We start from the raw sequence: 13,542 nt of genomic DNA, 5'->3' as shown, positions 1-13,542 counted from the left end.
TTCTACTCAGTACTAGTGATGTAATACTGCTGTAATACTACTCAGTACTAGTGATGTAATACTGCTGTAATACTGCTGTAATACTACTGTAATACTACTGTAATACTACCCAGTACTGGTGATGTAATATTATTGTAATGGTTCTCAGTACTAGTTCTGTAATACTGATGTAATACTGCTGTAATACTACTGTAATACTGCTGTGATACTACTCAGTACTAGTGATGTAATACTGCTATAGTAATACTGTAATTCTACTCAATACTTGTGCTGTAATACTGCTGTAATACTACTCAGTACTAGTGATGTAATACTGCTGTAATACTACTCAGTACTAGTGATGTAATACTGATGTATAACTGCTGTAATACTACTCAGTACTAGTGATGTAATACTGCAGTAATACTGCTGTAATGCTATGCCGTACTAGTACTGTAATACTGCTGTAATATTACCCAGTACTGGTGATGTAATACTATTGTAATGGTTCTCACTTCTAGTGCTGTAATAATGCTGTAATACTGCTGTAATACTACTTAATACTGCTCTGATACTACTCGGTACTAGTGCTGTAATACTGCTGTAGTAATACTGTCATTCTACTCAATACTTGTGCTGTAATACTGATGTAATACTACTCAGTACTAGTGATGTAATACTGCTGTAATACTACCCAGTACTGGTGATGTAATACTATTGTAATGGTTCTCACTACTAGTGCTGTAATACTGCTGTAATACTACTGTAATACTGCTGTGATACTACTCGGTACTAGTGCTGTAATACTGCTATAGTAATACTGTAATTCTACTCAATACTTGTGCTGTAATACTGATGTAATACTACTCAGTACTAGTGATGTAATACTGATGTAATACTACTTAGTACTAGTGCTGTAATACTGATGTAATACTGATGTAATACTACTTAGTAATAGTGCTGTAATACTGCTGTAATACAGATGTAATACTACTCAGTACTAGTGCTGTAATACTGTTGTAATACTACTCAGTACTAGTGCTGTAATACTGATGTAATACTACCCAGTACTAGTTATGTAATACTTATGTAATACTACTTAGTACTAGTGCTGCAATACTGCTGTAATACTGATGTAATACTACTTAGTGATAGTGATGCAATTCTGATGTAATACTACTCAGTACTAGTGATGTAATACTGATGTAATACTACTCAGTACTAGTGATGTTCTACGGATGTAATACTACTTAGTAATAGTAATGTAATACTGATGTAATTCTACTCAGTACTAGTGCTGTAATACTGATGTAATACTGCTGTAATACTACTCAGTACTAGTGCTGTAATACTACTTAGTAATAGTAATGTAATACTACTCAGTACTAGTGATGTAATACTGCTGTAATACTACTCAGTACTAGTGCTGTAATACTACTTAGTAATAGTAATGTAATACTACTCAGTGCTAGTGATGTAATACTGATGTAATACTACTCAGTACTAGTGATGTAATACTGTTGCAATACTGCTGTAATACTACTCAGTACTAGTGATGTAATACTGATGTAATACTACTCAGTACTAGTGCTGTAATACTGATGTTATACTGATGTAATACTACTTAGTACTAGTGATGTAATACTGATGTAATACTACTCAGTACTAGTGCTGTAATACTGCTGTAATACTGATGTAATACTACTCAGTACTAGTGATGTAATACTGATGTAATACTACTCAGTACTAGTGCTGTAATACTGATGTAATACTACTCAGTACTAGTTATGTAATACTACTCAGTACTAGTGCTGTAATACTGCTGTAGTACTGATGTAATACTACTCAGTACTAGTGATGTAATACTGATGTAATACTACTCAGTACTAGTGCTGTAATACTGCTGTAGTACTGATGTAATACTGCTGTAATGATTCTACTGTCCTCTGTTTCTCTCCTCTCCTCCTCTGCCTTAATTGCTCAGCTTGACAGCACCAGGGAGGAGACCAATGTCTTGGCTTGTCTTGTGTACTTGCTCCCTCTGTCTTTTCCTTTTCTCTCTCTTCTTCTTTCTTTCTTTTTTCTCTTTGACTATTTTTCTTAGTCATCCCATATCTGGGATCCCAGCACCTGGAGAAGGTCAGCGGAGATGCAGAACTGAGGGAGAGGGGGGTGTAATACAAGCCAAGGCCTCCACTGACCTTCTGCAGGTGCTTGGCCGTCTTACACATCTTCATCATCGACCCGCCGGCCCTCCTCCCCTCTCCGCCGGCGATTGTCATCTTGTGTTTGTCAGTGTTCGTTGACATAGATGTACAATCCTGCTGCACTTCTCTCTCTTCATGTCCTGATCCACTACCATGATATCATCCCTATGCAGCCCGAGAGATGGGTTGTTATGGGCTAAGGACAGAGATGGGTTGTTATGGGCTGAGGACAGAGATGGGTTGTTATGGGCTGAGGACAGAGATGGGTTGTTATGGGCTGAGGACAGAGATGGGTTGTTATGGGCTGAGGACAGAGATGGGTTGTTATGGGCTGAGGACAGAGATGGGTTGTTATGGGCTGAGGACAGAGATGGGTTGTTATGGGCTGAGGACAGAGATGGGTTGTTATGGGCTGAGGACAGAGATGGGTTGTTATGGGCTGAGGACAGAGATGGGTTGTTATGGGCTGAGGACAGAGATGGGTTGGTATGGGCTGAGGACAGAGATGGGTTGTTATGGGCTAGGGACAGAGATGCCAGATACAGCAATATTTGTTTATTTTATTTTACTAGGCAAGTCAGTTAGGGTTATTTACAATGACGGCCTACTCTGGCCAAACCCGGACGACGTTAGGCCAATTGTGCGGCGCCCTATGCAACTCACGATCACGGCCAGATGTGATACAGCCTGGATTCGAACCAGGTACTATAGTGACGCCACTTGCCCTATAGGGGACTAGAAGTCCTCCTGAATTGGATTTACTATATATTTGATTATGGTATCGCTGACAGCAACCCAGAGTAGACCTTGACAGATGCAATAACCTCTTGAATCTAGGGGGCACTATTTTTATGTTTGGAAAAATAACGTTCCCAAAGTAAACAGCCTATTTCTCAGGTCCTGATGCTAAAATATGCATATAATTGTCAGATTGGGATAGAAAACACTCTAAAGTTTCCAAAACTGTCAAAATATTGTCTGTGAGTATAACAGAACCGATATTGCAGGTGAAACCCTGAGAAAAATCAAACCAGGAAGTGGCTTCTATTTTGAAAACTCCATGTTCCATAGCCTCCCATTGCTCCATTTAAAGGGATGTCAACCAGATTCATTTTCATATCGCTTCCTCAAGGTGTCAACAGTCTTCAGACATAGTTTCAGGCTTTTATTTTGAAAAATGAGCCAGAACGATAACATCGTGTCAAGTTGTCACGCAACAGAGTTTGGATAGGTATTACTTTTCCCTCTCCTACCGTGAAAGACATTTGCGGTTGATATATTATCGATTATATATTTGAAAAACAACCTGAGGATTGATTATAGAAGACCTTTGACATGTTTCTGTGGACATTACGGATATTATTTGGAATTTGTCTGCGTTGTCGTGACCGCTCTTTCCTGTGGTTTTCTGAACATAATGCGTCAAACAAACGGAGGTATTTTGGATATAAAAATAATCTTAATGGAACAAAAGGAACATTTGTTGTGTAACTGGGAGTCTCGTGAGTGAAAACATCCGAAGATCATCAAAGGTAACCAATTCATCTGATTGCTTTTCTGATTTGTGACCAAGCTACCTGATGCTAAGTGTACTTATTGTTTTAGTGTCATGCGATCGATAAATTTACACAAGCGCTTGGATTGCTTTCGCTGTACAGCATAATTTCAAAATCTGAGACGACAGGTGGATTAACAAAAGGCTAAGCTGTGTTTTGCAATATTGCACTTGTGATTTCATGAATATGAATATTTTTAGTAATATTATTTGACTGAGGCGCGCTATGCTATTCAGCGGTTGCTGATGACAATTATCCCGCTTAAGGGATGGGTAGCGTCAAGAAGTCACTGACACGGTGAGGAGTGTGTTGATGCTCTGCTAAATTACTTCTGTTGTGTGTTCTCTGCAGGTGTGGTGTGGCCAGATGTGTGACGTGGTGAGTGAGATCGAGCTGGAGAGAGAGCACTGTGACAACAAAACCTCTGGGAACGTCACGGCAGGTCATTCACCTACAATACATTACTTTCCTTCCCTACGGTGTTGAAGGCTCCCAGGCAGCAATTTACAGAAAATTGGAAACAGCAGGATTATATAAAGGAGAGCGAAAGTTATGGCCAGCATCCATAGTGAACACCCCTCATCACACACACCCTCAATCACACACCCCCTCCATCGCACTAGACTGAAATACTCATTCAGATTTTTGTTATATGTGTATTGGATACGAAACAGAATAATATCGTGCAGAGTGGTACTGTAAACTTTGCTATGCTATTTTTTTTACATGAATATAAAGTAGATTTTATATTCTCTGTCCATTTTAGTTTGGTGTTGTAGTGTCTTATGGAAAACAGATCTTCTGTCTGCTGGGTCACTGGAGTGTGCAACAGGGAGTCCTGGTTAACTCTATATTAAAGGCAGACGAATCAGCTAACGTTACAGAGACGACAGAGAGAGACGCAGTTTTTTGAAGTCAGAGGAATCTGTAAAAGTAAAGGACAGATTACAATTTACAAGGGGGGAGGTGTGCTGCAAAATCGTGGAGGGTTGTTAAACTTTTTTGTTGTTGCTATGGGTAGAGTTTTTATTGGGTACAGGGAGTGTAGTACATTTTGTCCTCTGGTTTATATTCCCTCTTTTCCCCTGGTTCATATCCTGGTTTATATTCCCTCTTTTCCCTTGTTTATATCCTGGTTTATATTCCCTCTTTCCCCTGGTTCATATCCTGGTTTATATCCTGGTTTATATTCCCTCTTTTCCCCTGGTTTATATCCTGGTTTATATTCCCTCTTTTGCCTAGTTCATATCCTGGTTTATATCCTGGTTTATATTCCCTCTTTTCCCCTGGTTTATATCCTGGTTTATATTCCCTCTTTCCCTGGTTTATATCCTGGTTTATATCCTGGTTTATATCCTGGTTTATATTCCCTCTTTTCCCCTGGTTTATATTCCCTCTTTTCCCCTGGTTTATATCCTGGTTTATATTCCCTCTCTCCCCTGGTTTATATTCCCTCTTTCCCCTGGTTTATATTCCCTCTTTCCCCTGGTTTATATCCTGGTTTATATTCCCTCTTTCCCCTGGTTCATATCCTGGTTTATATTCCCTCTTTACCCTAGTTTATATCCTGGTTTATATTCCCTCTTTTCCCCTGGTTTATATTCCCTCTTTCCCTGGTTTATATCCTGGTTTATATTCCCTCTTTTCCCGGGTTTATATCCTGGTTTATATTCCCTCTTTTCCATGGTTTATATCCTGGTTTATATTCCCTCTTTCCCCTGATTTATATCCTGGTTTATATCCTGGTTTATATTCCCTCTTTCCCCTGGTTATATCCTGGTTTATATTCCCTCTTTCCCCTGGTTTATATCCTGGTTTATATTCCCTCTTCCCCTGGTTTATATCCTGGTTTATATTCGCTCTTTTCCCTGGTTTATATCCTGGTTTATATTCCCTCTTTTCCACTGGTTTATATCCTGGTTTATATTCCCTCTTTCCCCTGGTTTATATTCCCTCTTTCCCCTGGTTTATATTCCCTCTTTTCCCTGGTTTATATTCCCTCTTTTCCCCTGGTTTATATCCTGGTTTATATTCCCTCTTTTCCCCTGGTTTATATCCTGGTTTATATTCCCTCTTTCCCCTAGTTCATATCCTGGTTTATATCCTGGTTTATATTCCCTCTTTTCCCTGGTTTATATCCTGGTTTATATTCCCTCTTTCCCCTGGTTCATATCCTGGTTTATATTCCCTCTTTTCCCCTGGTTTATATCCTGGTTTATATTCCCTCTTTTCCCCTGGTTTATATTCCCTCTTTCCCCTGGTTCATATCCTGGTTTATATCCTGGTTTATATTCCCTCTTTTCCCCTGGTTTATATCCTGGTTTATATTCCCTCTTTTCCCCTGGTTTATATTCCCTCTTTCCCCTGGTTCATATCCTGTTTTATATCCTGGTTTATATTCCCTCTTTTCCCCTGGTTTATATTCCCTCTTTTCAGAGTTGAATCCCACTGGTGTAGACAATGTGTTGTTCTGTTGCTTTTCCCACATCTCACATATCATATCTCTCCATATATATATAGTATCTCTCTATTTCTATATATCTCTATGGTATCTCTGTATATATCTATACTATCTCTCTATTTCTATATATCTCTATGGTATCTCTGTATATCTCTATAGTATCTCTCTATTTCTATATATCTCTATGGTTTCTCTCTATATCTCAATCAAATCTATCTATCTATCTATTGTATTTATCTGTATCTCTACATCTTTCTTTTTGTATTTTTTATTTCACCTTTATTTAACCAGGTAGGCTAGTTGAGAACACCTTTATTTAACCAGGTAGGCTAGTTGAGAACACCTTTATTTAACCAGGTAGGCTAGTTGAGAACACCTTTATTTAACCAGGTAGGCTAGTTGAGAACACCTTTATTTAACCAGGTAGGCTAGTTGAGAACACCTTTATTTAACCAGGTAGGCTAGTTGAGAACACCTTTATTTAACCAGGTAGGCTAGTTGAGAACACCTTTATTTAACCAGGTAGGCTTGTTGAGAACACCTTTATTTAACCAGTTGGCCAGTTGAGAACACCTTTATTTAACCAGGTAGGCTAGTTGAGAACACCTTTATTTAACCAGGTAGGCTAGTTGAGAACACATTTATTTAACCAGGTAGGCTAGTTGAGAACACCTTTATTTAACCAGGTAGGCTAGTTGAGAACACCTTTATTTAACCAGGTAGGCTAGTTGAGAACACCATTTATTTAACCAGGTAGGCTAGTTGAGAACACATTTATTTAACCAGGTAGGCTAGTTGAGAACACCTTTATTTAACCAGGTAGGCTAGTTGAGAACACCATTTATTTAACCAGGTAGGCTAGTTGAGAACACCTTTATTTAACCAGGTAGGCTAGTTGAGAACACATTTATTTAACCAGGTAGGCTAGTTGAGAACACCTTTATTTAACCAGGTAGGCTAGTTGAGAACACCTTTATTTAACCAGGTAGGCTAGTTGAGAACACCATTTATTTAACCAGGTAGGCTAGTTGAGAACACCATTTATTTAACCAGGTAGGCTAGTTGAGAACACATTTATTTAACCAGGTAGGCTAGTTGAGAACACCTTTATTTAACCAGGTAGGCTAGTTGAGAACACATTTATTTAACCAGGTAGGCTAGTTGAGAACACCTTTATTTAACCAGGTAGGCTAGTTGAGAACACCTTTATTTAACTAGGTAGACTAGTTGAGAACACCGTTATTTAACCAGGTAGGCTTGTTGAGAACACCTTTATTTAACCAGGTAGGCTTGTTGAGAACACCTTTATTTATCCAGGTAGGCTTGTTGAGAACACCTTTATTTAACCAGGTAGGCTAGTTGAGAACACCTTTATTTAACCAGGTAGGCTAGTTGAGAACACCTTTATTTAACCAGGTAGGCTAGTTGAGAACACCTTTATTTAACCAGGTAGGCTAGTTGAGAACACCTGTATTTAACCAGGTAGGCTAGTTGAGAACACATTTATTTAACCAGGTAGGCTAGTTGAGAACACCTTTATTTAACCAGGTAGGCTAGTTGAGAACACCGTTATTTAACCAGGTAGGCTTGTTGAGAACACCTTTATTTAACCAGGTAGGCTTCTTGAGAACACCTTTATTTATCCAGGTAGGCTTGTTGAGAACACCTTTATTTAACCAGGTAGGCTAGTTGAGAACACCTTTATTTAACCAGGTAGGCTAGTTGAGAACACCTTTATTTAACCAGGTAGGCTATTTGAAAACACCTTTATTTAACCAGGTAGGCTATTTGAGAACACCTTTATTTAACCAGGTAGGCTAGTTGAGAACACCTGTATTTAACCAGGTAGGCTAGTTGAGAACACCTTTATTTAACCAGGTAGGCTAGTTGAGAACACGTTCTCATTTACAACTGCGACCTGGCCAAGATAAAGCAAAGTAGTTCGACACATACAAAAACACAGATTTACACATGGAGTAAACAAACATACAATCAATAATACAGTAGAGAAATCTATATACAGCATGTGCAAATGAGGTAGGATAAGAGAAGTAAGGCAATAAATATGGTGGTGAAGTAATTACAATATAGCAATTAAACACTGGAATGGTCGGATGTGCAGAAGATGAATGTGCAAGTAGAGATACTGGGGTGCAAAGGAGCAAAATAAATAAATACAGTATGGGGATGTGGTAGATTGGATGGGCTACTTACAGATGACCTATGTACAGCTGCAGTGATCTGTGAGCTGCTCTGACAGCTGGTGCTTAAAGCTAGTGAGGGAGGTAAGAGTCTCCAGCTTCAGAGATTTTTGCAGTTCGTTCCAGTCATTGCCAGCAGAGAACTGGAAGATGAGGCGGCCTAAGGAAGAATTGGCTTTGGGGGTGACCAGTGAGATATACCTGCTGGAGAGCGTGCGACGGGTTGGTGCTGCTATGGTGACCAGTGAGCTGAGATAAGGCGGGGCTTTACCTAGCAGAGACTTATAGATGACCTGGAGCCAGTGGGTTTGGCGACGAGTATGAAGCGAGGGCCAGCCAACGAGAGCATACAGGTCACAGTGGTTGGTACTGTATGGGGCTTTGGTGACAAAATAGATGGCACTGTGATAGACTACATCCAGTTTGCTGAGTAGAGTGTTGGAGGCTATTTTTTAAATGACATCGCCAAAGTCGAGGATCAGTAGGATGGTCAGTTTTACGAAGATATGTTTGGCAGCATGAGTGAAGGATGCTTTGTTGCGAAATAGGAAGCCGATTCTGGATTTAGTTTTGGTTTGGAGATTTAATGTGAGTCTGGAAGGAGAGTTTACAGTCTATCCAGACACCTAGGTATTTTTCATTGTCCACATAACCGTCCAGAGTAGTGATGCTGGACGGGCGGGCAGCGATCGATTGCAGAGCATACATGTAGTTTTACTTGCATTTAAGAGCAGTTGAAGGCCAGGAAAGGAGAGTTGTATGGCATTGAAGCTCATCTGGAGGTTAGTTAACACAGTGTCCAAGGAGGGGCCAGAGGTATACAGAATAGTGTCGTCTGCGTAGAGGTGGATCAGAGAATCACCAGCAGCGAGAGAGACATCATTGATGTATACAGAGAAGAGAGTCGGCCCGAGAATTGAACCCTGTGGCACCCCCATAGAGACTGCCATAGGTTTGGACAACAGGCCCTCCGATTTGACATACTGAACTCTATCGGATAAGTAGTTGGTGAACCAAGCGAGGCAATATTTGAGAAACCAAGGCTGTTGAGTCTGCCTATAAGAATGTTGTGATTGACAGAGTCGAAAGCCTTCGCCAGGTTGATGAATACGGCTGCACATTAATGTCTCTTGTCGATGGCAGTTATGATATCGTTTAAGAGCTTGAGCGTGTCTGAGGTTCACCCATGACCAGCTCTGAAACCAGATTGGATAGGGGAGAAGGTACGGTGAGATTCGAAATGGTCGGTAATCTGTTTGTTAGCTTGGCTTTCAAAGACCTTAGAAAGGCAGGGTAGGATAGATATAGGTCTGTAGCAGTTTGGGTCTAGAGTGTCTCCCCGTTTTGAAGAGGGGGATGACTGCGGAAACTTTCCAATCTATGGGAATCTCAGACGATACGAAAGAGAGGTTGAACAGGCTAGTAAATAGGGGTTGCAAAAATGTTGGCAGATAATTTTAGAGAGAGGGTCCAGATTGTCTAGCCCTGCTGATTTGTAGGGGTCCAGATTTTGCAGCTCTTTCAGAACATCAGCTATCTGGATTTGGGTGAAGGAGAAGTGGGGGAGGTTTGAGCGAGTTGCTGTGGGGAGCGCAGGGCAGTTGACCATTATTGTGGATTTATCGGTAGTAACAGTGTTTCCTAGCCTCAGTGCAGTGGGCAGCTGGGAGGAGGTGTTCTTATTCTCCATGGACTTTACAGTGTCCCAGAACTTTTTTGAGTTTGTGCTATAGGATGCAAATCTCTGTTTGAAAAAGCTAGCCTTAGCTTTCCTGACTGTCTGTGTATATTGGTTCCTAACTTCCCTGAAAAGTTGCAAATCACGGGGGCTATTCGATGCTAATGCATAAGGCCACAGGATGTTTTTGTGCTGGTCTGGCAGACAGGTCTGGAGTCAACCAAGGGCTATATCTATTCCTGGTTATACATTTTTTGAAGTGAGCATGCTTATTTAAGATTGTGAGTAAGCACTTTTAAAGAATAACCAGGCATCCTCTACTGACAGGATGACCTGGTAGGTTCATTGAGAATTTGTGTTAGATTGAGGGCATCAATCTTAGATTATAGGATGGCCGGGGCTTAAGCATTTCCCAGTTTAGGTCAACTAGCAGCACGAGCTCAGAAGATCGATGGGGGGCAATTAATTCACATATGGTGTCCAGGGCACAGCTGGGGGCAGAGGGTGAGGGAGAGGGTGAGGCAGAGGGAGACTTGTTTCTGAAAAGATGAATTTGTAGGAGTAGTAGCTCGAATTGTTTTTGTACAGACCTGGATAGTAAGACAGAACTCTGCAGCCTATCTCTGCAGTAGATTGCAACACCGCCCCTTTTGGGAATTCTATCTTGGCGGAAAATGTTATATTTAGGGATGAAAATTTCAGTGTTTTTGGTGGTCTTCCTAAGCCAGGATTCAGGCACGGCTAAGACATCTGGGTTGGCAGAATGTACTAAAGCAGTGAATAAAGCAAACTTAAGGAGGAGGCTTCTAATGTTAACATGCATGAAACCAAGGCTTTTACGATTACAGAAGTCATCAAATGAGAGCACCTGTGGAGTAGGAGTGGAGCTAGGTATTGCAGGACCTGGATTAACCTCAACATCACCAAAGGAACAGCGGAGAAGTAGGATAAGGGTACGGCTACAGGCTATAAGAACTGGCCGTCTAGCACGTTCGGAACAGAGAGTAAAAGGAGCAGGTTTCTGGGCACGAATGCATAGATTCAAGGCGGAATGTACAGACAAAGGTAAGGTAGGATGTGAGTACATTGGAGGTAAACCTAGGCGTTGAGTAATGATGAGAGAGATATAAACCAGGTGATGTCATCGCATATGTGGGAGGTGGAGGAACATGGTTGGTTAAGGCATGTTAAGCAGGTCTAGAGGCTCTACAGTGAAATTAAACAGTAATCACTAACCAGGACAGTAATGGACAAGTCATATTGATATTAGGTGAGAGGCAATCGTAGCCAAGTGATCGTATGGGTTCAGTGAGTGGTTGAGCTGGCTAGGGACACGGCGATTCAGGCAGTTAGCAGGAAGGGGCTAGCAAGCTAGCAGTTAGCAGGCCAGGGCTAGCTATCTAGCATAAGGGCCTTAGAGGGACGTTGCGATGGGGGAAAGTCTGTTTTTGCCTCCTCGTGCGGTGATGTCGATAGACCAGTCGTGGAATTAGTAGGGTTCTAAGTAGCAGATGGGTCCAAGTCCAATTGGCAAAATGGGTATAGTGGTCCAAGAAACTGTCCGGTGGATCAGCTAACAGTCCAATATGCTACATGCTATATATACCCGCAGGCTGCGGTTAGCAGAATGGGCCTTCAACAGACGTCACGCCTGAGGGGCCTGTTGGGATCCTCGAGCAGATTATGTCGGTATTCCAGTCGTGAAGGATCGGCGGGGTTCCGTGCCCCGTACCTGCAGTAGAAGGTGTCCGGATATTGTAGCCGAGGAGTGGGCTTCAGGAGTAGCACAGGAGCCCTAGCCGGGAGATGGGTCTAGCATGGGCTAGCTCCAGGCTAGTTGGTGCCTGCTCCGGGATGGAAATGTTAGCCACGAGTAGTCAAGCTGCGATGAATCATATGAAAAGGTTCAGAGTTTGCGGTGGGAATCCAGGGATATGGAGAGAAAAATAGGTCCGGTATGCTCTGGTTTGAAACGCTTTGTACGAACTGGTGAGAGCTTTCCGAGCTGAAGGTTAGCTGATGACCGCTAGCAGTGGTCAGTGGTTAGCTGACTGATAGCTGGTAGCTACGTAGCTGGCTAGCTTCTGTTGGGGGATTCCGTAAAAATACTTCAGAAAATAACAGATCCATACCACATTGGGTGAGGCGGGTTGCAGGAGAGTATGTTGAAGTTGAGGTTTAGGAAAAATATAAAAAATATATAAAAATATATGAATAAATATACACATAGGACAAGACGAGCAAAAATACGCCATCTTGGAAAATGAATGAAGAGATAATGGTATCTATGGAATCTATGTATTTCTCCATCTCTATGGTATCTCTCCATAACTCAATCTCTATGGTATTTTTCTACATCTCCATCTCTATGTTATCTCTCTGTCTATATCTCTAGGGTATCTCTCTATAGCTCTGTGGTATCTTGCTATATCTCTATCTCTATGGTATCTCTCTATCTCTGTGATTTCTCTCTATATCTCTATATCTATGATATCTCTCTATATCTCTGTTGTATCTTGCTATATCTCTATCTCTATGGTATCTCTCTATATCTTTATCTCCATGGTATCTCTCTATATCTCTGTGGTATCTCTCTATATCTATATCTCTATGGTATCTCCCCATATCTCTATCTCTGGTATCTCTCTATATCTCTATCTCAATGGTATTGCTCTATATCTCTATGGTATCTCTCTATATCTCTATCTCTATTGTATCTCTCTATATCTCTATCTCTATGGTATCTCTCTATCTCTATGGTTTCTCTCTATATCTCTATCTCTATGGTATCTCTCTATATCTCTGGTATCTCTCTATGTCTCTATGGTTTCCCTCTATATCTCTATGGTATGTCACTATATATCTATGGTATGTCACTATATATCTATGATATGTCACTATATATCTATGGTTTCTCTCTATATCTCTATCTCTATGGTATTTTTCTACATCTCCATCTCTATGTTATCTCTCTGTCTATATCTCTAGGGTATCTCTCTATAGCTCTGTGGTATCTTGCTATATCTCTATCTCTATGGTATCTCTCTATCTCTATGGTATCTCTCTATATCTCTATCTCAATGGTATTGCTCTATCTCTATGGTATCTCTCTATATCTCTATCTCTATGGTATCTCTCTATATCTCTATCTCTATTGTATCTCTCTATATCTCTATCTCTATGGTATCTCTCTATCTCTATGATTTCTCTCTATATCTCTATCTCTATGGTATCTCTCTATATCTCTATCTCTATGGTATCTCTCTATGTCTCTATGGTTTCCCTCTATATCTATGGTATGTCACTATATATCTATGGTATGTCACTATATATCTATGGTTTCTCTCTATATCTCTATCTCTATGGTATCTCTCTAAATCTCTATCTCTATGGTATCTCTCTGTCTATATCTCTAGGGTATCTCTCTATAGCTCTGTGGTATCTTGTTATATCTCTATCT

The 13,542-nt window shown here is 40.7% G+C and overlaps 1 protein-coding gene across 1 annotated transcript in view; it reads left to right on the top strand.

Annotated features, from left to right (window-relative positions):
- Positions 1-13,542, top strand: part of vipr1b (vasoactive intestinal peptide receptor 1b) — a 180,860-nt gene that overhangs the window by 23,163 nt on the left and 144,155 nt on the right. Inside the window, exon 2 of the mRNA XM_046354956.1 lies at positions 4,094-4,184. Coding sequence (XP_046210912.1) covers positions 4,094-4,184 — 91 coding nt within the window. The remainder of the gene's footprint in view (positions 1-4,093; positions 4,185-13,542) is intronic.

The sequence above is a fragment of the Oncorhynchus gorbuscha genome, linkage group LG07 (genome assembly GCF_021184085.1).
Source record: "Oncorhynchus gorbuscha isolate QuinsamMale2020 ecotype Even-year linkage group LG07, OgorEven_v1.0, whole genome shotgun sequence".
Taxonomy (NCBI): Eukaryota; Metazoa; Chordata; class Actinopteri; order Salmoniformes; family Salmonidae; genus Oncorhynchus; species Oncorhynchus gorbuscha.
The sequence above is the reverse complement of the archived record's forward strand: the minus strand, read 5'-3'. Positions and strand labels throughout refer to the sequence as shown.